The sequence below is a fragment of the Globicephala melas genome, chromosome 15 (genome assembly GCF_963455315.2).
Source record: "Globicephala melas chromosome 15, mGloMel1.2, whole genome shotgun sequence".
Lineage (NCBI taxonomy): Eukaryota > Metazoa > Chordata > Mammalia > Artiodactyla > Delphinidae > Globicephala > Globicephala melas.
Window position 1 is genome coordinate 23,242,057 of NC_083328.1, and position 25,438 is coordinate 23,267,494.

General features: G+C 48.4%; 1 protein-coding gene across 1 annotated transcript; it reads left to right on the top strand.

Moving 5' to 3' along the window:
• The first annotated feature begins 18,057 nt into the window (after positions 1 to 18,057).
• Positions 18,058 to 24,432, top strand: ITPRIPL2 (ITPRIP like 2). The gene has a single exon (XM_030847154.3). It carries the CDS (start codon positions 18,209 to 18,211, stop codon positions 19,805 to 19,807), a length of 1,599 nt encoding a protein of 532 aa, XP_030703014.1. The 5' UTR covers positions 18,058 to 18,208; the 3' UTR covers positions 19,808 to 24,432.
• Positions 24,433 to 25,438: the final 1,006 nt, after the last annotated feature.

Below are 25,438 nucleotides of genomic sequence, written 5' to 3' on the forward strand. Positions count from 1 at the left end.
CGGATCTCCGCTGTAGGACGGGAGTGGAACGTCTCGTTCACACACTGCGAGATGCGGCGGGCTCACCTGGCTGCTCCTGGCTGCGCGGGCCCACTGACTTCAGCGTCCTTAACAGGGAGGACGCAATTTCTTTTTCAGAAAAGGGAGAGGAAAACACAGGGGAGGTCGGTTAGTCTCCCTCTAGGGGTACCACACGATGAAACCGGCTTCAAGCGTCAAGCAGTGTCCGAGGAGTCTCACTGAATGTTTATTCATTAGGTCGTGCTGCTCCCTGGACACACGCCTTCCTCCCACCCACGTGCTCAGCGCTTTGCCTGATGAAGGCTATTTGCCCTTCTAAACCCCCAGCTCATAGAGGAAGTCATACCACACCGCATCTCCCATCCCCCATCGGTCAGCTTCTTGCATTTGTATTGCATCCCGTCATTACCTGCTTTCCTACCATCTCTCCAAGCTGGCAGCGAGCTTCTCAAAGTCAAGGGCTGTCCCCACACCTGGAGCTTAGCAGGCCCTCAGCTGACGTTTGATAAACTAATCTACGCTAAAAAATCACGTGGACTCATAGAATGGAGCAAAAGTAATTACAAGTAGTAACACGATCCTCCTGATCTCAGTATGAGCACACCTAGAAACTTCTGGACGTAAGTATGAAGTGGAGAGGGAGGGTCAACCTTGTGAGTGCCCTTCAGTCCTCTTGTCCATCTGCACCCCAAAGCCTGGCAAACACGTAACACATGACCATGTCTCTACTCTTGTCCTTTGAAACGCTTTTTATTCATTGCTGCTGTGGTTTTTGTTTGTTTGTTTATTTTATTTATTTATTTTTGGCTGCGTTGGGTCTTCATTGCTGCACGCGGGCTTTCTCTAGTTGCGGCGAGCAGGGGCTACTCTTTGTTTTGGTGCGCGGGCCTCTCATTGCGGTGGCTTCTCTCGTTGTGGAGCACGGGCTCTAGGCGCGTGGGATTCAGTAGTTGTGGTGCGCGTGCTCAGCAGCTGTGGCTCATGGGCTCTAGAGTGCAGGCTCAGTAGTTGTGGCACACGGGCTCTAGGCACGTGGGATTCAGTAGTTGTGGTGCGTGGGCTCAGTAGTTGTGGCTCGTGGACTCAGTAGTTGTGGCTCGTGGGCTCTAGAGCACAGGCTCAGTAGTTGTGGCACACGGGCTTAGTTGCTTCGTGGCATGTGGGATCTTCCCGGACCGGGGATCGAACCCTTGTCCCCTGCATTGGCAGGCAGATTCTTAACCACTGCGCCACCAGGGAAGCCCTGTGTTTTGTTTTTTGAGAATTTCTTTTCATGATCCTTTCTTCCTGTTTTCTTTTTTTTTTTGTTAACCTCAGCATTTCCAAGGTTATACAGAATTTCATACTGCTTGCTCCTGGAGTTCCTAACTGGGCATGCACATCGGAATAAACTCTTGAGATTTAAAAAAAAATCTACAGATGCTCCCGCTCCACTCAGTCCTAGTGAAGCAGAAGCTTCTGGGCAGGGCCTAAGGTAGGAATATAATTTAAAAACGCATACAGCAGCTCTGATGTGCAGCCATGGTTAAGAATCAATGGTATAATTCCACAAGGACTTTATTTTAAACCTGCCTCCAAATGGATGCCTTTCCCCTGCTTTACATCCTATTTTTCTGGGCTGATTTAAGATTTCCACACTGCACCACTTCTCCGGCACTGCCTTCTGCTAAGATGTGACTTGTAGTTCCAGTTTTCTCCAGCCCATTCAGTGCCATGACAGCTGGAAACATATTCCAGACCAAGTTGTCTTCATCAGGTGGGAGCAGTGGTGAACAGCAGTGCTCCCTGTACTGCTGGGCGAGCAGCCTTTGTGCGGTATTTTCCATGCCTAACTTCCAACTGGCTTTACTGAAACAATAAAAAAAAATTGCGTGGAGATGCCACCTGTTGCACTTACTTCCTGTATGTGTGCTTAAATAAGACAACATGGGCATTAAAAAGAATAATTATCTCAGTCCTCTGGATGCTTTAAGGTAGCATATTATTCTAAGTACTGTGGAATAAAGGAATTTTAGGACATGAAATTCACACTCCTCTTTTTATATTATTTAGAAGAGACACAACACAACATCTCACCTTTGCTTTAATAGGAAGTTGTTAGTTCTGCTAAATGAAAAATCCATAGGGTGTTCTTCAGGTATGGTTTGATCCAGGAGCTCAAACCAAACACTTGGCTTCTCTCTCTCCTCTCTTTGCTTTCCACAGGGTTGATATTAGGCTCATGGTGGCCCCCAAGTCCCTCTTCAAGTATGGCCACATAATTATTGTTATGCAGCATTTCCATACATCACCTCCTAGCATTCCTCCATCCAAAAGAAGGATGAGGGTCTTTTCCTCTAGCTTCTGCAGAAGAAAGAGAAAATTTTGTTTTCCCAGAATCCAAAATACAGCCCTCCTCCACCTCTAGCTTCATTTTCCTCCAATTGGATCACATGCCTGGCCCTCAACCTGGCCTGGAGGATTGAGACTAATCTCATTGGCCATGCCTGGTTACATGGTTGCTCCTGAAGTGGGTGGAGTGGGGACAACTCCACCCAAGCCACATGGGTCAAGAGTGGGGTAAGGTGGTTCCCCCAAAGGAAGCCAGAGTCCTCTTACCAGAAGGGAGAACAGATGTCGGGCAGATCAAAAGGCCTGATATCCCCTGAGCCCAGGAAGTCGTGATGGGACAAGACTTGAGTGGATGCAAGTGGGGCAGTGGGTTCCAGATGGGCTGGAAGGCTGAGACCAGGGGGGACATTACTGTAGCCTCCCCTGATGTTGGATGACGACCTGGGTGGGGACTCTGGGTTGACAGGCAGCATAACAAGATGGTCTACACCACCTGGGTCTGAATTCTTGCTCTGCCACTTACCAGGTGTTGCCTAACCTCTCTGTGCCTTAATTTCCCCACTTGTAAAAAGATGGCACCAGGGCTGTCATGGATGAACCCGAAAACAATAAGCCAAGTGGAAGGAGCCGATCGCAAAGGCCACACAACGTATGACCCACTTACGTGAAACGTCCAGAACAGGCACATCTATAGAGACAGAGGGTAGATTAGTGATTGCCTGGGGCTGGGAGGAGTGGGGGGTGGGGTAATGAAAATGTTCTAAAACTGACCCTGGTGATAGTTGCACAACTGTGAATATACCAACAGCCATCGAACTGTACACTTTATATCTGTGAATTCTATGGTATGTGAATTAAGCCGTGGAGGTTTTTCAAGGTAGTGTGTGGCAAGTGCTTTGAGCCGTGCCCGGCACTTCGGGCTTTCCCAGGCCCTTGGAGCTTCTGAATAATCCCATCGTTCACCTCCCTTCCATTACCCCTTACTGCGTGTCCCTCTCTCTCCTGCCAGGATACTGACTGCATAGACAGCTCCTCTCCAGAAGAAGAGCTGGACTTGTTGGCTAATCGGAAAGGACTCCTGCTGGTCAATCTTATGCGTCCACTTGATTGGGTCTCGGGGTGCCCAGACCTTTGGTCAAACATGATTCTGGGTGTTTCTGTGAGGGTGGTTTTTGTTGAGATTAGCATTTGACTCCGTGGACTGAGTGAAGCAGGGGCCCTCCCCAAGGTGGGTGAGCCTCATCCAGTCAGCTGAAGGCCTGAATAGAACAAAAGGCTGACTCCTGAGTGAAGACTCCTCCTGCCTGGCTGCTGAGCTGGGACAACAAGCTTTTCCTGCCTTTGGACTCGAATGGAAAACACCGGACCTTCTTGGGTCTGAAGCCACCAGCTTCTACACGGGAACCACACCATCGGCTCTCCCAGGTCTCTGACTTGCTGACTGCAGATCCTGGCCCTTGTCAGCCTCCCTCATCACATGAGTCTCTTCCTTTTTCTCTACACTTCCTCTTGGTTCTCCTTCTCTGGAGAACCCTAACTAATACAGAACCTAAAAGAAAGATGAGTCAATGATGAGTTTCAGGCTGAATGACTAGGAAAACAATCAGAACGTAGGACAGAAATACGGGAATCAAATCAAGGAAGTGACTGGTTTGGGGGGTCTTTTTCCTTCACAAATACGTACTTAACATCTGCCCTGTGCCAGATAAAGTGCCAGTTGTGGGAGATTAAAAGATCTACCAGTTGCCTAAACTAGAGGCCAAATCCATCCTTGCCTCTGTCTTCAGCCTCGCCCTCAACATGGAATAATTCTTAAGATCTACAATTTCATCCCCTTGAATTTCTCTCAACTCCATTTCCTTGGCAGGTAGAAAGGGCTCTCAGTGAAATCACCATCCCCCACCCTTTAAGAGCCACAACATTTAGTAATGATTTCACTTAAGGTTCAGGAGGACCATGGAAATATTTGAGGTATTTGAAGAGTTACTATATGTGAAATTAAGAAATAGAAAGTTATTGGTATTCATCAAAGTAAAGGGACATAAAGCATATTTTGCAATTCCAAGCTACTTAAGGTGATAAGGATGTTACTAACAGTGTTAAGTGTTTGCTGGGGGGATGAGATATTGTCCAAAGGAAAATTATCTGCAAATTTTCAATTTAATGCCATCAATTAAAGCCCAGCCTAAAGTATAGGAAAGATGGGAGGGGGAGAGAGGAGAAAAAGACACCCGTCCTGGGTGGCAGCTAAGGCTGAGAGCCCGTCGTCCTGAGAGTCACTTCATACCTCTTACTTTATTCCCATCCGAGGGAAGGGGACCTTAAGAAAGCCACACGAAGGGGCTTCCCTGGTGGTGCAGTAGTTAAGAATCCACCTGCTAACGCAGGGGACACATGTTCAAGCCCTGGTCCGGGAAGATCCCACATGCTGCAGAGCAACTAAGCCCGTGCGCCACAACTACTGAGCCCACATGCCACAACTACTAAAGCCCGCGCACCTAGAGCCCGAGCTCCGCCACAGAAGAAGCCACCGCAATGAGAAGCCCGCGCACCGCTACGAAGAGTAGCCCCCGCTCGCTGCAGCTAGAGAAAGGCCACGCACAGCAACGAAGACCCAATGCAGCCAAAAATAAATAAAGTAAATTTATTTTTTAAAAAAGAAAGAAAGCCACACGAAGAAGGGACAGTGTGGACCACTGTCAGGCCGAGCTGGGGAGGAGGTTTGGGCAGGCTGCTCCGGAGATCGTTGGCGATACCAGCGCTCAGAGACTTAGGAATCACATCTACATCTGCGATGGGTTCACACGGGTCAGGTGAAGAGAGTCAGACCCTGGAGCGAGAGCATTCCAAGTTGCAATTGACCAAAATGCCCCAAAGGCTGAGAGTTACTACAGTTGCAGAGAAAGTGAGCAACATGCTCCCCACTCTTTACAGTGTGGGGATGCAATGGGGGAGGGTCCAATGTCAGCAGAGGCGGTGAAACGCACGAATTGGCAAAGATACCCTTGAAATAGTTTCTTAAATTCCTGGAATATACAGCATGGTTCTGCCTCCATACACCCAGCTTCTTTTTTCCAAGGCTGGAACCCATCACTGTATTTCTCTGGTTGAGCACTGTAAGGGGTTGTTTCTTGGGACCGTGTTGAAGGGAAATGGCAAGCTTTAAATATGTTACCCCCAGCAGGTGGCAGTGGGATAGGGTGAGGGGACAGCGGATTTCCACCTTCTGTCTTACACTCACCGAGAAGGAGGCATGTGCTCCAGACCCAAGGGTAGATGGGCGGGTCCCCTGCAAAAGTCACATAAATGAAAAGTGCTCCGACTGTATTCCAGACCTTAACAGTTTCCATCCACTTCCATATATTCTAACTTCGTTTCTAAGTATGAGGTTGGCCAAAAAAGTTCATTTGGGGTTTTCCGTAAGACGTCAACAGAAAAACCCGAACAAATTCTTGGGCCAACCCAATACTTTCTTTTGAACCACCTTAGAGGTACAAATGGCCAAATTTTAAACCTTGTGGGGTTCGGTTTAGGGATGGGGCTTCTCTGTTCGACTCATAGGAAAACTGTAAATGGTAGAGGTTTGGATCCCCATGAAGAGATTAAGATACCACCAAAAAAGTGACCAATATTCAAAACCAGGCACCTTTTCCAGGTCAGATGTTTCCACCAGATCTGCTCATCATTACATTAGTATGTTACAACACTTTTAGCATCTTTTCTGAAAATCCCTGCAATCTTGGCAGTCCCGGGCTCCTCTCTGCTGTGTTTCTTTTCAGAGTCTCTTTTACTCCTCATCTAACAGAGATGCAAATCGCCAGTGACCCTCCTTTGGGTGTCAAAACACACAGGGTCCTCTTGGCTTTTGAGGCGCAACACAGAGCAATGCTTTCTCTCCTTGTGGGAAAGACATCCCAAGTGAAATGTACGGAGTGTGTGTTGCACTGGGGCATCCTGGCCAGGCTGCCATTCTGCTCTTGCCGGTTGGAATGCCTTGATGACTATGTCCTCAAACAGATGATCACAGGACGTCTCTACGGGGCCGACCACAGAGCAGCCCATGGGTTCAGTAATGACTGCTTGCATCTTGGTGCAGGCTTTTCTTCTCCCCAACCCTTCAGATTTCACAGGCCTGTAAAATGAATTCAACAAATATTTATTCAGTGAGTGACTCTAGTGCCAGGCATTGGGGAAATAATGGGGCATGAGACAGATAAAAGCCCTGCCCACATTCGAGTGGCCCAGGATTGCCAACTTTTCATTTTTCTGTTAGCATTTAAAGAAAGAAACCATGGGCTTCCCTGGTGGCGCAGTGGTTAGGGATCTGTCCTGCCAATGCAGGGGACATGGGTTCGAGCCCTGGTCTGGGAAGATCCCACATGCCGTGGAGCAACAAAGCCCGTGCGTCACAACTACTGAGCCCGTGTGCCACAACTACTGAATCCCGTGCTCCACAACAAAAGAAGCCACCGCAGTGAGAAGTCCGTGCACCACAACAAAGAGTAGCCCCCGCTAACTGCAACCAGAGAAAGCCCGTGTGCAGCAACGAAGACCCAACGCAGCCAAAACTAAATAAATAAATTTATAAAAAGAAAGAAACCACCATCCCATGAATATCATTACTATCAATTTCTCCTTAGAAGAAAATGGTTACTTTAACATGCAACAGAGTGGAAGGATGTGCTTTTAACGGACAAACTTTTAAAATGACTATATTAGAACCATATCATATGTAAGTTTAAGTTGTTGATGAAAAAATTTAATCAGTCGTTCTAAGAAAGAAATGGAAAATTTTATCTGAACCAAATTGAGGACTGTAAGCCGGGAACAGCCTCTCAAAAAGCTGAGAACTGTTCCCTTGGTTAGAGGTCAAAGCACAATTATATAAGTTTTTGAGACAGAGAGCTGTAACTTAAATGGCGTATTATTGACAGTTTCACAATTTAGCAGTCGCAGAATAGTGGGTCTTGGGTCATCATGACCCCTTACAAGATTAAGAAGGAATGTTATCTCCTAAGGAATTGTCTTGTTGATGCTGGGAGAATGCTGCTCTGTATGGCTGAACAGGTATTTCTACCAATGGGGAGGTTTGGTTGATGCCTAATGCAGATAAACAACGCACCGTAGAGGGGAGAGAGGAGGCCAAAAGGGCAGAGAAAAAGGTTTTATGTTTAAATTTTTCTTGTCTTGCCATAAAATGTGAATTTTAGTTCACAGCTACATAAACATGCTTTGGGGTGTGGGAGAGAGTTCTTTAAATAGCATGGACAACCTCATTCATCACTTTACTTCAAGCTGGGTGGCTAAAGGTACATATTATTCCTACAATTTGACCCATGAACTCAAACCAACTCCTTCATCAGGGGCTCAGCTGCTGAAACTTTGGTTTCAGTGCTGGAGAAAACTCTGACTGTGATGGCCAATGGGAGACAGAATATCAGTTTCCACAATAGCAACTTCCTAAACGATTTTCAAATGTATTTTTTTCTCTCAACATTATATTAAAAACGTTTTTCAGATATACAGAGAAACCGAAAGAATTGTACTGAGAACATCGATATACCCACCTCTTAAACTCTACCATGAATGTTTAACTTGACTGCTTTCTCTCTTGTCTGTCTGTTCATCCATCCCTCTCTCCACCCATCAATCAGTCCATCTTATTTTCTGATACATTTCAAAGGCAACTGCTGAGGCCGTACACTTCAGCATGCATATCACTCATTAGAATCCAATATGTGTTTGTAATTTTTTTGAGGGAAAATTTAGATACGGTGAAATGCCTGAGTTTGGAGTGCACCGCTCAATGCGTTTTGACAAATGTGTGATCCGAACCCCTAAGCCGCTCTATCATGGGTAATTTGCACTAAATTAGATGTTGTTTTGCTATGTGCTGACTTTGAAATGTCCCTACCCTGCGAGACGAGACTCCCCCTGGGAACTGAGCTTTATGAAAAATGCCTTTCACGTGTCTTATTTTGCTCTGTTGCCCCAGACCCCGGAAAACATCACCAGATGCCCATTTGGAAAGAACTGACTACAGGCAGTTTGTGCGGTGGTTAAAAATATCAGTACAGGAAGCGTGGGTTTGAATCCCAGCTCTGCCACTTTCTGGCGCTCTGACCTCACGCAAAGTATGTATCCTGCGTCTAGGCCTCAGTTTCCCCAGCTACACAATGGGTAAAGATAGGCCTCCCTCATAAGGTTGCTCTGTGTGGTGAGGGCTGAATGGGTTACATCGTGTAAAGTGCCTGAGTAGAACATTGCCTGCTGAGTGGGGAACACTCAGGAGAGGCTGACCTTATCACCAGCTCTCACAGCAGGAGGCAGGGATGAGGGGCACATTAACTTTGTGCCTACTGAAGCCGGTGATTTTATGTTCCACTCAGTTCTGAGTCTCTTTGGCCCCGCTGGCCCTCCAGCCAGAAATGTAATGACTGTCAAAATTCTCACCATGACATCACCAGGCAATGTCTGTGGGAAGTCTGTGTCCATAAAATGACTCAAACCAGAGGAACTGAGCACGTGGGAGATAGGGTTCTTACTCTCTAATTGTATTGGATTTATAACGTAAATCCCACGGCCTTGAATTTAATATCGCACCATTTTATTGGCACCAAATTGCATTACAGACCCATTAGCTCTCTCCTAGCCCTTCATCTCTGCCAGACGGAAGCTTCCCTTTGACGGATGTCGGTTTCATTATTCATGACTCTTTTATAAACAGTGGCTTTGAAAATGGAGATCAGGAAAGAACATTTTCTAGTGAAACGCTCTTTATCAGCATGGGACTACTATGCTGGACTCCTGAAATAGATTCAGTTTCTTTACTCAGTCAGTCATTTAACAATTAGCACTGAGCATGTGCTGGACAGATGTAGCACCTGCTCACAAAAAAAACCTCAGGATATATTTAGAAATACAAACATGTAATTAGTAATCACATGAATAATGCCTCACAATTAGGATGGAGCCCATAGAGCAGATAATGTTGTTTGCCTGCTATGCCAAAGGCTGATGACTGCCTCCTAACACTTATTCTCTTTCTTTTCCACAGTAATAAAACACTTATTTTTAGCAGGATGCTTGCTATCTAGGATAACGACTACATTTCCCAGCCTCCTTTGCTGTTATATGTGGCCATGTACAATGCTGGAACCAATTTCAATGTGTGGAGAGTTTTCTTCCCATACCTCCAAGCAATTTTCAGGCACCAGCTGGGTGTCCTACAATTCAACTCAATTCTGACATTATCTGCCTGGAGATAGTGCCGTATCCCACAGGTTAAGGACTCAGTTTCCTCACCACGCCCCGCATTCAGATGCCAATTGCAAGTCCAGGTTGTCACCTGTGCTTCTGACTAACCAGCTATAGATCAGAGGTTCCAACACCCCCCATCCCCACCTTGGGTTCAATTAATTTGCTAGAGCGACTCACAGAACTCAGAGAAACATTTTACTCGCTAGAATCAGTTTACTATAAAAGGCTATAACTCAGGGACCGCCAGATGGAAGGGATGCACAGGGCAATGTGTGTGGGACAGAGCACAGAGCTTCCATGCCCTCTCCAAGAGCTCCATGCTCTCTGCATCTCCATGTGTTCATCAACTGGAAATTCTCCAAACCCCATCATTTTGGGTTTTTATGGAGACCTCATTACATACATAGACACGATTGATTAAATCATTGGCCATTGGTGGTCGAACTCAATCCCCAGCCCGTCTCCTCTCCCTGGAGGTCGGGGGGTGGGACTGAAAGTTCCAACCCTCTAATCATGAGGTTGGTTCTAGCAACAAGCTCCCACCCTCAGGTGCTTCCAAAAGTCACCTCCCTAACAAAACAAGACACCTTTGCTGCTCTCATCACTTGAGATTCCAAGGGTTTTAGGAGCTCTGTGCCAGGAACAGAGATGAAGACCAAATATATATTTTTTATTATAAGTCACAATATCACACATGCGACTAAGTCCTGGCCAATGTAATGTGCAGAAGCAGAATGTGCAATTTTATGTCATACTCTTAAAAGGAAGAGAACACCTTTTCTTTGTCCTTTTACGCCTTCCCGTGGGCTGGAAGGCAGGGGCTGGTGTACCATCTTGCAGTATCAATGTCAGGGCACCACCTAGGCATAGTGGATCGAGTTGGAGGGAGCCTGGGCTCCTGACTCTGTGACTGTTTCATGAGAGAAAAACTGCTCTTTTGTTTCAGGTGCTGTAATGTCAGGTTTCTGTAACAACAGCAGGACTGCTATCCTAATTAACACATCTACCCATCACCTAGTCCCCTTCTTCCTTATTAAAAGAACCCCAAATTTATTCAAGTATCAACTCTTAACAAAGGTGACTGTACCTCTAGCTCAGAGGTAAATCCTCATTAATATAAACCAGTCAGGGCAATCCATTTCTCTTGCCAGTGACCGGTTGGGGCCTGGACAAGATGCAATTCTAGGCCATGAAAATTGCCTAAAGTTCTGCTGGGGAATTTCTGTGAACTATTTCCTTGTTCTAAAATAGAAATCCCAGGGAGATAACCACCTCTATAAAGTACCAGGCAGGGTGTTAGGTCCATCTTCTGATGGATGTATCTGAATGTGATGCTTGGAACTGTGGCAGTCATTCTGTAACCAGGAGGAGAGCTAGTCTGTAGATGGTAGAGCAGAAAGATGGAAGGAATCTGATGGCATGGTTGAGTCATTAAACTAAGCAAGCCTGGAGCCACTCACCTCCAGACTTTCAGTTTGTGAGGTTGTAAAATGTCCTTGTCAATTAAATCAGCTGAACTGGGGGGTCTTCTATGAACCATACCCAAGAGCATTTTAACCAGACAGCCTGGTACACGAGGCTGTGACCAGCTCTCCAGTCTCATCTCTCAACATTTTTCTCCTAAGCCCCAAACTTCAGACTTACTGGAATCGAAACCATGCTTTCATTTCTCCAGGATTCCATACATGAAGGGACTTCTGCACAGTCGGCTTTCTCAATCCCTTTATCAGGCAATAATCAATTCATCCTCCAAAATCAGCTTAGCAGACACTTCCCCCAGGGAACCTTCTTACCAGACCCAGTTTCCCCAGATCCATTCAGCCTCATCTGCATATGCGGGCCTCGGCCTTGCTTCTTGCCCAGAGCAGCCCTAGCCACGACTCACTCCATTCTCACAGCTGGAAAGAGCCGGTTCCTGTCACAGCCACTGACCAAGGACTTCCTTTGCACGGTGCCGACTGAGAAGGAGAGACTGCCCGCAGGTGCTCAGACTGGGCTACACCCACAGAGACCCTGGCTGCTCTAGCAGCCCCATGACACAGTGGGGAAGTGTGGTCAGTTCGTGCCCCGTGGGCATACTTTGACAGATGAGGGACAGGAGATGGGAAGGAGACATCCCTTCAATTGTCTGCCCTTTTCCTCCCTAACTATTTAGAGATAAAGAGGCTCTGTGCCGCCTGTTGGGTGACTGGGGAACCAGCTGTGTTTGCAGCAATGCGTGACCAGCTCTGTGTGCAACATATCGTATGTGTTCCCCTTCCTTCCCCGCTTCACTCCCCCTCTGCTCTCACTCTTGCTGCCTTGGGCTTGCACCCCCAATAACACATCCATACGCAAGCTGTACTCTTAGATTCTGTTTTCCAGGGAACCGGGCTAAAAATCCTCCCCAACCCTGAGTCTGGGTTGCAGGGAAGAGACACATTCATATGCTCTCAGAGCCCAGTGGGGATTATTATCAGGGTCCACAGGAACTGAGGCAGCTGCTCATCAAACAGGAGGGGGCCTGGAATTTTCTCTGGGCACCGGCAGCTGTAGTGCCCCAATATCAACTCTGACACTCACCATTCTCAGGTGAGCTGCTTACTCTCCTGGCTTCTTCCTACCCTCCCCTGACCTGCAATGGTTTCCGTTTCCTCAAGGCCTCTGCCTATTCCATCCTTCTGCTTATATATGGCTTCAGCTTAATTCTGAACTCTGCTTCCTCACGGCTTCTGTGTCCCATTCAGACTTTCCAAGACAGAAGATAGGTTTGAGTCACTTGGTCACCGTCAAGTACTGGATGGCACTGTTGGCAAAGCTGGGTGTCAGGCCCCCTGGTTACTGGCCGCCCTGATCCAGTCACTTGATAGGAAGTGTTCAGGCACATCTGCATCAACTTGGCCTTGCCTTGGCATTCACCAAAGTGATTGATGGGCACATCTCTCTGAAGAGAGGATAGACCCGTGTGGGTACTCTGAGTTACATGACGTCAGCTGTGCAGTAGTCAAGCACAGTAGGACACACAGGAAAGTTTAAAAAAACGGCAACGGATCATTTATCACAGACACTTTCAGAACCACTGGGAAAACTGCAGGAAAGGGCTCTGAGCCCAACTTCCAGAAAAGATTCCTAAGCCACACAGCAGAACCGGGTCACCAAGGGAGCTGCTGCCTCTGGCCCCACTGCTGCCTGTGGAAGGCTTGTTGGAAGAAGGCTGGAATGGCTGGCCAGTGAATGCCACAGTGTCCATTCACAAACACCAGACTTCGTAACAACGTTGACATCCTGTTCACCCAGCTGTCACATGCTCCTCGAGCATTTGCACATTTTGTTTCCATTACCTGGAATGGCCTCCCTGAATTTCTGCTGGTCAAAATCTCCTCCCTTCCCTCCTCCCTTCCCTCCTTCCTGCCTTCCTTCCTGCCTTCCTTCCTTCCTGCCCAAATCTCCTCCCTTCCCTCCTTCCTTCCCTCCTCCCTTCCTTCCTTCCTGCCTTCCTTCCTTCCTTCCTTCCTTCCTCCCATAAAGCTCTATAAAGTAGCAGGCATGATGTTGGCTGATGGGGATACCAAGATGAATATGTCCCTGCCCCCAAGAATCTCATCACTTGGTTAGGGAGCTAGAGACAAACATAAATTAACCTGCCTTCCCAGAATGCGCTCTTTCTGTCCTATACGGGCACACCCCGGAGAGACCGCAGGTTCAGTTCCAGAACACTGCAATAAAGTGAGTCACATGAATATTTTTTTTATCTCCCAGTGCATATAGACATTATGTTTACATGATACTGTAGTCTATTAAGTATGCAACGGCATTATGTCTAAAAAAACAATGTACATACCTTAATTTAAAAATATTTTATTGCTAAGAAATGCTAATCATCATCTGAGCCTTCAGTGAGTCAAAGAAGTAACATCAAAGATCACGGATCAGGGCTTCCCTGGTGGCGCAGTGGTTGAGAGTCTGCCTGCCGTTGCAGGGGACACGGGTTCGTGCCCCGGTCCGGGAGGATCCCACATGCCGCGGAGCGGCTGGGCCCGTGAGCCATGGCCGCTGAGCCTGTGCTCCGCAGCGGGACAGGCCACAACAGTGAGAGGCCCATGTACCGCGCCAAAAAAAAAAAAAAAAAAAAAAAATCACAGATCACCATAACAAATATAATAATAATAAAGGTTTAGGGACTTCCCTGGTGGCACAGTTGTTAAGAATCCGCCTGCCAACACTGGGGAACATGGGTTCAAGCCCTAGTCTGGGAAGATCTCACATCATGCGGAGAAACTAAGCCCATGTGCCACAACTACTAAGCCTGTGCTCTAGAGCCCATGAGCCACAATTACTGAGCCCATGAGCCACAAATACTGAAGCCCATGCACCTAGAGCCCGTGCTCCACAACAAGAGAAGCCACCACAATGAGAAGCCCGTGCACGGCAACGAAGAGTGGCCCCTGCTCACCACCACTAGCGAAAGCCCGCGCACAGCAATGAAGACCCAACACAGCCAGAAATAAATAAATAAACTTTAAAAAACGTGAGATATTGTGATAATTACCAAAATGTGACAGAGACACGAAGTGAGCAAATGCTGTTGGAAAAAATGGCGCCGACAGACTTGCTCACAGGGTGACCACAAACCTTGCTTGTTATAAATGCAATATCCATGAAGCACAGTAAAGCGAAGTGCTATAAAACGAGATGTGCCTGTAAAACCCTTTACAATGTGAAAGGGAGTGAAGCAGAGGGGTGCAGAGTCCAGCCCTGGAGTCAGCCTTGCCAGCTGTGTGACTCTGAGTAAGTTTCTTGCTCTCTCTCTGCCTCACTTTGCCCGTATGTAGAATGGCATTGATGGCAGCACCTCCCTCACTGGCCTGGTTCTGAGCATTTCAGGAGCCACCACAGGGGAAGAGCTGCGTCCAGGAGGCACACGGTATTTCTCAAAGGGCTCCCGGGACTCACGCCTCAAGCATCTTTGCACAGACATTTCCACAAGCATTTTCACTGCGTAACTAATTGGCCATGAGGCAATTTTGCTGTAAAAGATAAAATAACTGGATGACAGTTTGGTTTGACAGTTTGCTTTCAATTGGTTGACAGTTTGGTTTTATTTCTCCACTGACATAGAACTCTCATTTTAATATTCCATCAATCTCAGCCCTTATGATGGTTTGTACAGTGATGAGTAGACGTGGCGGTCTTAAAATAGAGGATGATAACAACTACATACGTGAACTTGATAGAAAATATGGTGATAAAAGTTACTGGAAGTGCGAAGTAAGACAGTATGCCAGAGCACATACTGTACCAGAAAATGATAACATATCAGTTTGCAAATCCTTCAGTGATTTGAAGGCACAGAGTTGAACCTACACCTTTCATAGAACTTTGGAACGTCTATCAGTAGACATGTGACAACCTGCCAAAAACAAACAGTTTTCCCAACTCGATACAAGGCTCAGGTGCAAATATGCATCCTGGTATTTGGAAGCTGATGCCCCTCTTAAGGATGGAAGAAATTTTAGAGAAAAAGTGCAAAGCTGAATGGGGAGATGAGTCAAAAGCAAAATCTCTCTAAAATACTATAAACAAAAGACTTGAAAGGCAATTGCTTAGGTACAACTTACAGAACAAAATCAATTATCTGTGCAGTATTGCCATAAATTGACACACATTTTAAATGTACTCAATATTTTTGCATTTTGCAATAAAGTCTTTTTAATTTTGTTATTCATTTCTCATGTTTCATTATGTCCTTTTTAATGCCCCTCTTTTGGTTTTCATTATTTTATCTTTTACAGCAACATTGCCTTAAGGCCAATTAGTTATGTGATGAAAATGTTTGCAGTGGAAATACCAGACATGCTATCAAACACACTGTCCCTTCCCATCCTTCAAAGCCTGATCAGATGTTCCCTCCCAGGAGCCTTCCCTGGGCCTCCCATGGGAAATGTCACCACCTCGTTCCCTTTTCCCCTCATCAATGTTGCCATTCTTCCTCCACAGGACACACCTCCGGGATATCAGAAATGTTGGGAGGGGTGTGTATATATATTTGCTGAGCTGTTAAAAAAAACCCAGGAGTGGCCTTTGTCAACTATTAAACATTAAAGGAGATTTTTAATGAAATAATGATCAAAAGTCAATGAAACAGTGGCAGTTTTCTGACTCCATCCACCCTGTGTGGCGTTTTAGTCCATAAGTGTAGAGCCCCCTCTTTTCCGTCACATCCCCCTCTGCCTGGCACATGGTATGTTGGGTAATAAATTAATGAATAGATGAATTTGTTCTTGCTCTGAAACATACAGTAGATTTTTCCAAGAGCAAAGTTCTGAGGTCTGTACCTTGAACTCTCTGGAGGAAATGAGCTACGGAAACTGATTACAGGCAGAAAAGATAGTAACGGTAATACAGTACATCATTTACTGAGGGTGGCTCCCCAAAAATATTTGCCCACATCCTAACCCCTGAAACCTGTGAATATGAACTTAATTTGGGGAAAAAAAGGGCTTCAACATATGAATTTTGAGGGGACACATTTCAGTCCACACACCACCCTAGGCCAGGCTAATCAGTGCATTCTCTTACTTGGTCACTTTTAGAGTAGGACCCAACGTTATCCCTAGGCATGACATTTGCTACAACTCTCAGGCAACCGAAGCTCTCTTTTCTTCTTCATTGAGGAAAAGGCTGGAAAAGGCTGGAGCAGCCAGGGGCCTATGGAGAGAGGCTCGCAGAGAGTGCAGCCCACTGAGAAGAAAGCAGAGCTAAGAAGTGGATTGAGCGTACCTAGATCCAGCCATACTGAAGCAGGAGCCCCATGGACGTCTCAGTTAATACGACAATAAAATGCTTTCTAAGCTGTGTTTCTGTCACCTGCAACCCAAAGAATCCTGACTAATAGACCGTGATCTCACAGCTAATAGTAGTGGGAATGCGGATCTGAAAGCATTTCTGCTCAGCTCTGAGAGGCTTTCCTGGGAGTCATCTTGGTGCTTAAGCCAGGAGCATCCTGAGTCCTGATTTCCAGATGGCATGTGGGTTCTGACATTTTTAATCTATTTACCCTTGCTCTCCGGGAGCAAGGAAGGTGCAAGAAGTGTAAATAAGTACAGTTAATTGTTTAAATAAATTCGGATAATTAAATAAATGCCGATCATTTCAGGGAGCTCTCCCTGTTATGAAACAAAACAAAGCTTCCTGGACTGAGGTCCCAGGGTAGGTCCTGACAAAGGACACTTCTCAGCAGTTGAGGAAGGGACTCCCCAGTCCCCTTCCCTGAGTCCTGCCTCCCAGCTTCTCTGGAGACAGGTGTTCAAGGCACAGCTCTGCTAAAAGCTGTGTGACTTTGGGCAAGGGGTGAACCTGCCTGCACCTCAGTTTCCTCATCTGAAAAATGGGGAAAGTAATAGTGTCCCTTTCATAGGATGAACCGGGGAGCGAATGTGTAAGGTGATCAGCACAGTACGGGCACACAGTATGACCTTTGTAAAGGCTGTGATTATTACTTCAAGGCTGGATCCTCCTCATCCAGGTCTCAGACCCACAGAGAGCCTCAGGCTTCCACAGGGCAGCCCCTACCTTCACACTCCCTCACACAGTTTTGCTTCTTTCAGAGCATTTTCTGCTGTGGATCCCTTGTCTTTCGGTTTCCTTTTCTCAAAAGGCAGTAAGCTTTATGGAGGGCAGAAGCCTTGTCTATTTTGTCAACTGCTATTTCGCCAGCACCTGGTCTCCCGCCTGGCACATAGTAGGTACTCAGTAGATACTGGTTTGAATGAAGGACAGCGGCACACTGGCAAGGGCAGCTTCCGTTCCAGGGCCTGCCACGCCACCAACACCACGCCACCACGACTTGCTGGGGGGGGCGGGGGATGGACGGTTCCGTCGTGCGCTCTTTTTCCCTCCTTTCAACTTCCCAGTGTAACTTTGTGTGAGTACAACTGCAGAAGCTCCCTGGACAAGGCTACCGCCCCGCAATCAGAGCCTTCCTGGTTCTGCCTTCGGGGAGGGAGGATAGGGGTGGCCCGCGGGAGGCCAGTTGCCAGCGCGTCCTGAAGTCCCTCCCGCCGCCTCGCGTCGCTTTAAGGCGGAGGCCCGGGAGGGGGTCGACCCCGCCCGCCCGCTCGCCTCGCGGCTCCAGACGTCGACATTTCCTCCCCGCTAGCTGGCGCGGCCTCGCCTCCCCTCGGAAGAGGAAACTCCCGTGGCAGAGTAACGGGAACAAGAGCGGAGGGGAGCAGCGGGGGACTCCGGGGACCCACGGCGCCGGGAGGGCGGCCCGAGGTAGGAGGCGAGCGCAGCGGGACCAGAAGCTGGCCGAAGGCGGCGCGCCGGGGAGCGGGGCGGGGAGGGCCGGCGGGCCGGACGCAGCGCGCAGTCGGCACGGGGCGCGGCTGGGAGCTGGAGCGTGCAGGGCGGGCCGCTGCTGGAAGGAGCGCTTGAGCTGGGAGAGGAGGCCGAGCTGGAGGGCTCCTTTCCCCGGCCCTGCGACGGGGTCGCCGCCGCGGAGGCGAAGGGAACCGGGACAGCGGGGCTGCCCGGGCGCTGCGCGCATGCTGGGCCTGGGACGCCGCCGGGGCTCGCGCCCTGGGCTGTTCGGCCGCCGCTGCCCCGGGCGCCCGGAATGTCGGTGCACTACACCCTGAATCTGCGCGTCTTCTGGCCCCTGGTGACTGGCCTGTGCACCGCCCTCGTGTGCCTCTACCATGTCCTGCGGGGAAGCGGGGACGCCCGGACCGAGCCCCCCGAAGGCGCGGACGGCGGCTTCCCGCTGCTCAAGGTGGCCGTCCTGCTGCTCCTCGGCTACATCCTCCTGCGCTGTCGCCACGCTGTCCGGCAGCGCTTCCTGCCGGGGTCTCCCCGCCTGGGGGGCCACTCCGCCTTATCTCCTAGACACTTAGGAGAGCCCAGCCTCGACATCTTGCTGGAGAGTTATTACGAGCACGAGGTGCGCCTGTCGCCGCACGTGCTGGGCCACAGCAAAGCACACGTGAGCCGGATCGTGGGCGAGCTGGTGCGGGCTGGCCGCGCCCGAGGGTCCCCAGGCCCCATCCCCGGGGGAGCGCTGGCCTTGGCCTTTCGCGGAGATTTCATCCAGGTAGGCAGTGCCTACGAGCAGCATAAAATCCGCCGGCCCGACGGCTTCGACGTGTTGGTGCCGCTGCGCCTCCCTCCCCTGGTGGCGCTGGAGCCGCGGAGCCTGGGCGCGGAGCCCGCGCTGGCCCCAGCCTTCCACGGCTGCTTCGTGTGCGCACTGAAGGCGCCGCCAGGGGCTTCCGGGGGCCACTGGCTCCGGGACTGCAAAGCCTTCGCCGACGGCTTCTGCGTGGATGTGCGCGGGCGGCGCCATCTCTCGGCTACGCTGGTACTGCGCTGGTTTCAGTCGCACCTGCAGCGCTCCCTGGCCACCGTGCGCTACAGCCTGGAGGGGCGTTGTCGGGTCAGCCTGACCCCAGGCGGCCTGGAGCAGCCCCCTACCCTACACGTCCTCCCCTGCCGCACCGATTACGGCTGCTGCCGCCTTTCCATGGCCGTGCGTCTCATCCCTGCCGTCCACTTGGGCGACAGCGTCTTCCTGGTGGCCCCACCACTGCCACCCTCACCCGTCGGGCCCCTGTCGGAGCTCCCGGGAGGCCTGCGCGCCGATGCACTGTGGGGTGTGAACACGGCGCGCCAGGAGCAGAAGCTGCTGAGCTGGCTGCAGGAAAGGGCCCCTCCAGGTGCCTGCTACCTCAAGTGCCTGCAGTTGCTTAAAGCTCTGCGAGACCTGGGCGCCCGCGGGCTGGACCCGACGGCCGCCACCCAGTGGGGACGCATCCTATCCTCATACGTGCTCAAGACAGTGCTGCTGGCAGCGCTGCTACGCCAGGGGGCTCCCGCACAAGGCTGGGACGAGGCGCACCTGGGCGAGCGCTTGGAAGAGCTAGTACAGTTCCTCAGGGATTGCCTGCTGCGACGCCGTACACTCTTCCACTGCCTCCTGGGCCCTGGAGGGGCGGCCGCCGAGGTGGGCCCACTGCCCAAGGTACTGCGTGAAGCCACCCCGGTTGACCTCCTGGCCACTTTCGACAGGCAGGCCCGGGAACTCGCAGCGGCACGGTTGCTGTCCACGTGGCGAAGGCTGCCCCAGCTTCTCCGGGCCTATGGGGGTCCCCGCTACCTTGCCAGGTGTCCCCCACCCCGGAATCAGCGCCCCCAGGGGTTCCCTGAAGATGAACCGTAAACCCTGCCAGAGCCCCAGCCTGGCCTGGTGCTCCTGAAGCCCCACCCACCAGGTGGGGGTGGGGATGGCAGTGAAGCCAGTTTAAGGCAAGGAAGATGACCTGCAGAAGGTGTTGGAACATTCAGAGGATGACATTTGGTGGCTTCGGCATCACCCCCTGGCTCCACAATCCAGATAGCTGTGGCATCTTTTTCACGCCCACCAGAGTGTCCTGGGCAAGCTACGGAAAGACGTTCAACGTTAGCAGCTAAGAGTTGGTCCAAATGTTGGTTTGTGTGGAATGATTCTGTAGAAGGATCCAGCTTTTAGGGAGGATCAGGAAAGGAAGGGATTGTGGGTTGTTTAGACAGATCTCTCTGGCCCCCAAATTTAAAGAAGCTAATGTTTTTTGACACAACTACTTGGTAGGTCCTGGGTTCCTGATTGTCTTTTTAAAAATCTGAATCTTGATCTACAACTGGAATTGTAGTTCTATTCTAGAGGCTTATGTTCTGAAGAACATAGTTTCCACTGTTCAAATTGGTATTAATGTATTTGTTAAAGGCCCATCACAGGTGTTTGACAGGATTATGAAGAATTAAGTCACAGGTGTTGAAAGGCAGTCGGGAGTTGGTTAGTGAAACTTCCAGAGCAAATAGCACTTTATTTTGATCAGTTCTTTCATTTTGTGGTAATCGCTAGTGCCAAGTGTGGCATCTGAAAGGGAGGCCAGTTACATCGACTATTAAGAAAGGTGCAGCCTTGAGGAGCAGGCTTGCTCAACGTCCCTCTAGGCACGCGCTGGGATGTGCACCAGTCAGCGCTGATTCATTGAGCGTCTGCTGTGAGCCAGTCACAGTGCAGAGTGGCAACAGGATACGTGCTTCTGACAACACCGGTGAGGGCATGAAACATGTTGGGTCTCGAAAAAGATGTACTGATATTTCACTCTTTGCCTAGCAAGATGTGTCACCAGGGCTTGCTGCTGGCTGGAGACAGAAACCTTTTTTTTTTGTTTTAAGTCTTTTTGGCAAACCCCTTTGCATGGAGATTTCTTTCCGAGTTTAATGAGATAATGAAGAGGCAATGCCTGCTTTCAGCCAATGCTCAGTGATCCTCCGTAGTTGGGAAGTTTTGCTCTCATTGCCCAAGCGGCCTTGAATTGGCCCGAAGCCCACCTTTGAGGAGGGGTTGATTCAGCACAGGTCTTGCAATGCATTTCGCTTAGGGTTCGGTATCTTGGGCTCTGTGCTTAAAGATCAGTTATTTTCCCAATCAGCTGACAGAGGAGAAAGACAGCAGAGGAGGGCAAGTTAGGGGGAGATGGAGGGAGACATCCTTTGTCAGCTGTCTGTTCTTTCTTCTCTCTGGGCATAAATATCACCAGGCTGGGTGTATTTTGCAGCTAGCGCATTCTGAAATCCCTCACCGTCCTCCCAAATTTCTAACAGCTCTCAGTTGCATCAGTCGACATAAAACTCAGTTGAAGGTTAGAATGGTCCATCATCTGCTGAATAGAAAATGCAGCCAATCCCAGTGATATACTTTGGGATTTTTACAGCTTTGGGATTTTTTTTTTTTTTTTAACAGAGACTCTTAAAGGTAAAACTTGGAAGACAGAAGTAGCCACATGAATTGGGCCATTGTTTAATTTCTGAGCTATTTTGAGGGAACTCTTTAAACTTTCTTTCTTTAGGGGACCTGCTTGGCCACTGTGGGGAAATCGTTGTGAACAAATGATTTATAGGGAATCCTTCTCATCAGAGCTACGGAGATTTCTTATGTCCTTTGCAACCTTGGGCTGTAAGAGAAACAGTTGCAAATGGTGTGCTGTGTCTTTGAGGTTGTTTGGGGACATTTCCCCTTGATTCCACAAAGTCATTCCTAGCTTTTGAGGTCAGTGTTAGGTCATAAGGTACTGCATTTAGCACAGGAATCAGTCTACCAACTTCCTGCGAAGATATAAACTGCACAGTGTTTTTTATAATTATTTTTAAAATAAATTCCAAGAGTAGGTAGATCTTTATATAAATATATATATTTATAATGTTTCCATACTCAGCTACAATTTCCCCAGTAGTTGGAGTGGGGGAGAGCGAGGCTATTAGAGGGTTTATAAAGCTTTAAAAGCTGAATTTTCCAAATATTTCTAGCTGAGTGGATAGGTTCCTCTTTTATCTGAATAGCATTTTGAACTTTGAATCTGGTAACATACAGTTCTTGTAGTTTCTTTGTGGGTTTTTTTTTTTCAGGTTAATTACCCAAAGCCTCATCCATCCTCAAGATTTTTAAATTTTATTTTTTTTAATGAATGGGGCATTGTGTTTGTGAATTTTTAAAATATTAATGTTTTATTTAAATGCCATGCTGAGCAATTGTTCTCTGTACATGGTAACCAAAAACTTAGAGATTTCGATCAATTTTGATCAATGTTTAGTAATCCAAAACATGTACTGTGTACAAAGAAAATAATACGGCATATTAGTCAGGTGTGATGGTTGCCCAAGGCACTTAAATTAAGCTCGATTCTGTATTTTATTAGGGCTCCATCATGTCCTTGATCTGAAATATATACATTTTTGGTGTATACTTGGTACTGGAGGTTCATGTATTGCAAATATTCTCATACAAGAAAGCTCAGAATTGTTCGTGCTTTTAAGAAAAGATTAACTGTCCAGCCGGTGTCCGAAGAAAGTGTTTGGGGAGATGACTCAGCCATTTTGCCTTAAGACACCCTTCAGTAACTCCCACTGACCAGTCTTGGGAGTCATCCCGGAATGCTCGTGGGCTGAGAGGAGGAGACTGTGTTTTTGCAAAATGAAACTGAAGCTAAAAGGGAAAATGTGAGCAAACCAAGAGAAATCCGAAGATTTCAGGAAGGAGGACTTAAGATGGACGTGAAACGAAGAGCTGGGCAGAAGGGGAGATGGGGTGGAAATCACATGAGGGTGCGAGAGAGGTCTGGGTTAGGAAACACATTTTCTAGATATGTGCTACTTCAAGCCAGGGGTCGCAAACTCAGCAGCCTGCAGAAGCAAGTTAGGGAGGTAAATAAGAGAAGGGTTGGGTGGTGATGGGGGGCTGTGCCGTCTTCAGGGGCCACGTGGCTCAGCTCCATGCGGGGAAAAGGGTAGGGTGGGGCTGGAAATAGAAAAAAAAAAAAAAAAGAAACTTTCTGATTTTTAAACAACATAATTAAAAAATATCCAAAACACAAGTGGGCCAAAAAACACATTTGCTTGAGCCTGGGGGCCACCAGTTTGCGACCCCTGCCTTAGACGGTAACCCCTCAAGTATGTATAAGGTTATATTTATTGTTATGGATATGATGTTGTTATACATGGTGGGGGGGCATGATATTTCAAGTCTGCTTTATCGCTCAGAGCTAAGCTTTATTGTAGAAACAAACCCCCCAAATGAACACGGCCACAGATAACACTTAACTCACAATTCCCGGGAGGATTCTCCACCCTGGACCCGTAGGAGTCAGGTGGGACATCAGACCACTAGGGGCCAGCTCTTGGCATTTCCTTCCTGGTGAGTTGGGGCCAAACTCCTTGGCTCTGTCAGAGTCTGCAGGTGAGTGATCAGGAAGGATTGCAGAATAACTTGTTTTCTTCTTTATTTGTATTTTTAAATTAATTATTATTTTTTTTTAGTAGTTTCCTAGCCTTTGCAATGATGGTTGGTGGCTGTGAACACCAGCAAACTAGTGCTGGGTCTCCCAGCCAAGCTTCTTAGGCTTGTTACCAGCCCCAGTGCCAAGAGAACTGTTCTGATCATATGTTTCTATCCCTTTCTGACTCCGTGGCTCCCACCAAAACTGACATCCTAGCCTTCTGAAGGAAGGAAACTAATAGCCTTCCAAAGTGTCTCCTTTAACCTCATGGAGTAAGTCACCTTTTCCGTAAAATGTGGCATTTGACCGTGACGATGACTTATCGTATCCACGTGGAGGAAGGTTATTACCTCCCTCCCCAGTGGTGGGAAAAATGAACCTGGTGAACATTCCCAGTATCCCTTGGGAAGGACAAAAGTTCAGTGTTATCATTGTGGCGTTTGTTAGTTTTTATAAACAATTGCATGTCTGTTTCTTAGACACTGCTGTTTATTTTTTCTGTACCTACATAGCACATGATTTGGTGGGATTGAAGCAAGTATAAGCTGGGAGAGGACGAAGATGTATGTGAGCATCAGTACAGAGAGAACAGACTAAAACACGCAGCTAAATTATATGTAATCTGGTTTTTGAAGTATCAGATATTCAGGAATATTTTTAGCACCCTTTGCTTAAAAAAAAAAATGCCTTGATTCAGTCACTTGACTTTAAAACATTCCTCTTATTTTACTGTTATTTTTAGTGTGGATTTTGACCCCAAACTGTGTATTATGATGCAGTCTGTTGGCTGTGGTCATAGTGTATGTTTTGTTCCAATAACAGAGACCAAAGAGGTAATCAACTATGGTTCAGCTGCTACAGTTGTGTGATTAAAAGGCGTTCTAATCACACCAGATTTCCACGGCCCAATAGTCGAGGCCGGCCATTTGTTTTCTATTTCAGGTTGGAGTAAATTTGCACTTTTAATCATATGGGTCATTTGGGGACCTTGTTCTTTCATACTTTGCTTTATTAATAAAGGAACTTGTAGAAACCTGTGAACTGAACATCAGATTTGGGGAGGGTTGTCGTCTTCCCGGAGAGCAGCCTGTGGCTACACTGGCTTGTGATTCCTTACACAGGCCCACCTGCTTTCAGTGAGTGGGTGTATGGGACTTTTTCCCACACAGCAAAGCTGGGATCATTGTACAGAATTGGCACCGTACACAGGTGGGAAAGGATGCCAGTTCATGGCTCTGTAGGCACCCGGGGGCCTGCCTTCAAGTCTTTTTCTGATCGAGAACATTCTGGCCCTGCCCTTCCTCTGTCACCCACCTCCACCCCCTCCACCCTCGGCTCTCATACACCAGCCCAAACACAACTCAAGTCTTGGCCTGTGGCTAATTTATAGCTCAAGAATTTTGCCCAGAAATCTCTTAGGCCCCCAGGTCCTCTCCAAATGGTAAACATTTGCTAATACGAAAACCCACCAGGCTTCATGAGAGATGGAATCTTGGAGGCCACGTAGGACTCTTCAAAGCCTCGGAGCCAGGTGGAGGTTTGGGGAAACCTGCAGCCACTGGCTGGCTAAGCTGCTTGTGGAGAGCACTCTCCCAGGGGAAAGGTGTGGCCGGCTGTGTTTTGTTTAGTTTTCAACAATTAGTTCTTGAGTGGCTACTGTCCCCAGGCATTGAGGACACACAGAGGCAACCACAGATACGGCCTCTCATGAGCTCACAAACTGCTGTGACAGGGCAGGCAGTTAAAGAAGTCATTTCTGTGCAATGTGGTGGGTGCTAGGTGGGGGAGGGGGTCTGGAAGCACAGAAGAGGGGCACCTCATGCAGTCGGGGGTTTCAGGGAGGAGGGCTGCTCGGAAGAAGTGTCGCAGTTGAGATCCAGAGATAGATAGGAGTTTGCTGCGTGAAGGGAGCTGGGCTGGAGAGGAATGCATCGGACACAGAGGTGACAGGAGCAGTCAGTTTGGCTGGAAAGTGGGGGTGGGCGGGAGCGAGGAGGCTCCGGGGGCAAAGGATGAGGTGGGAGAGGTAGGAA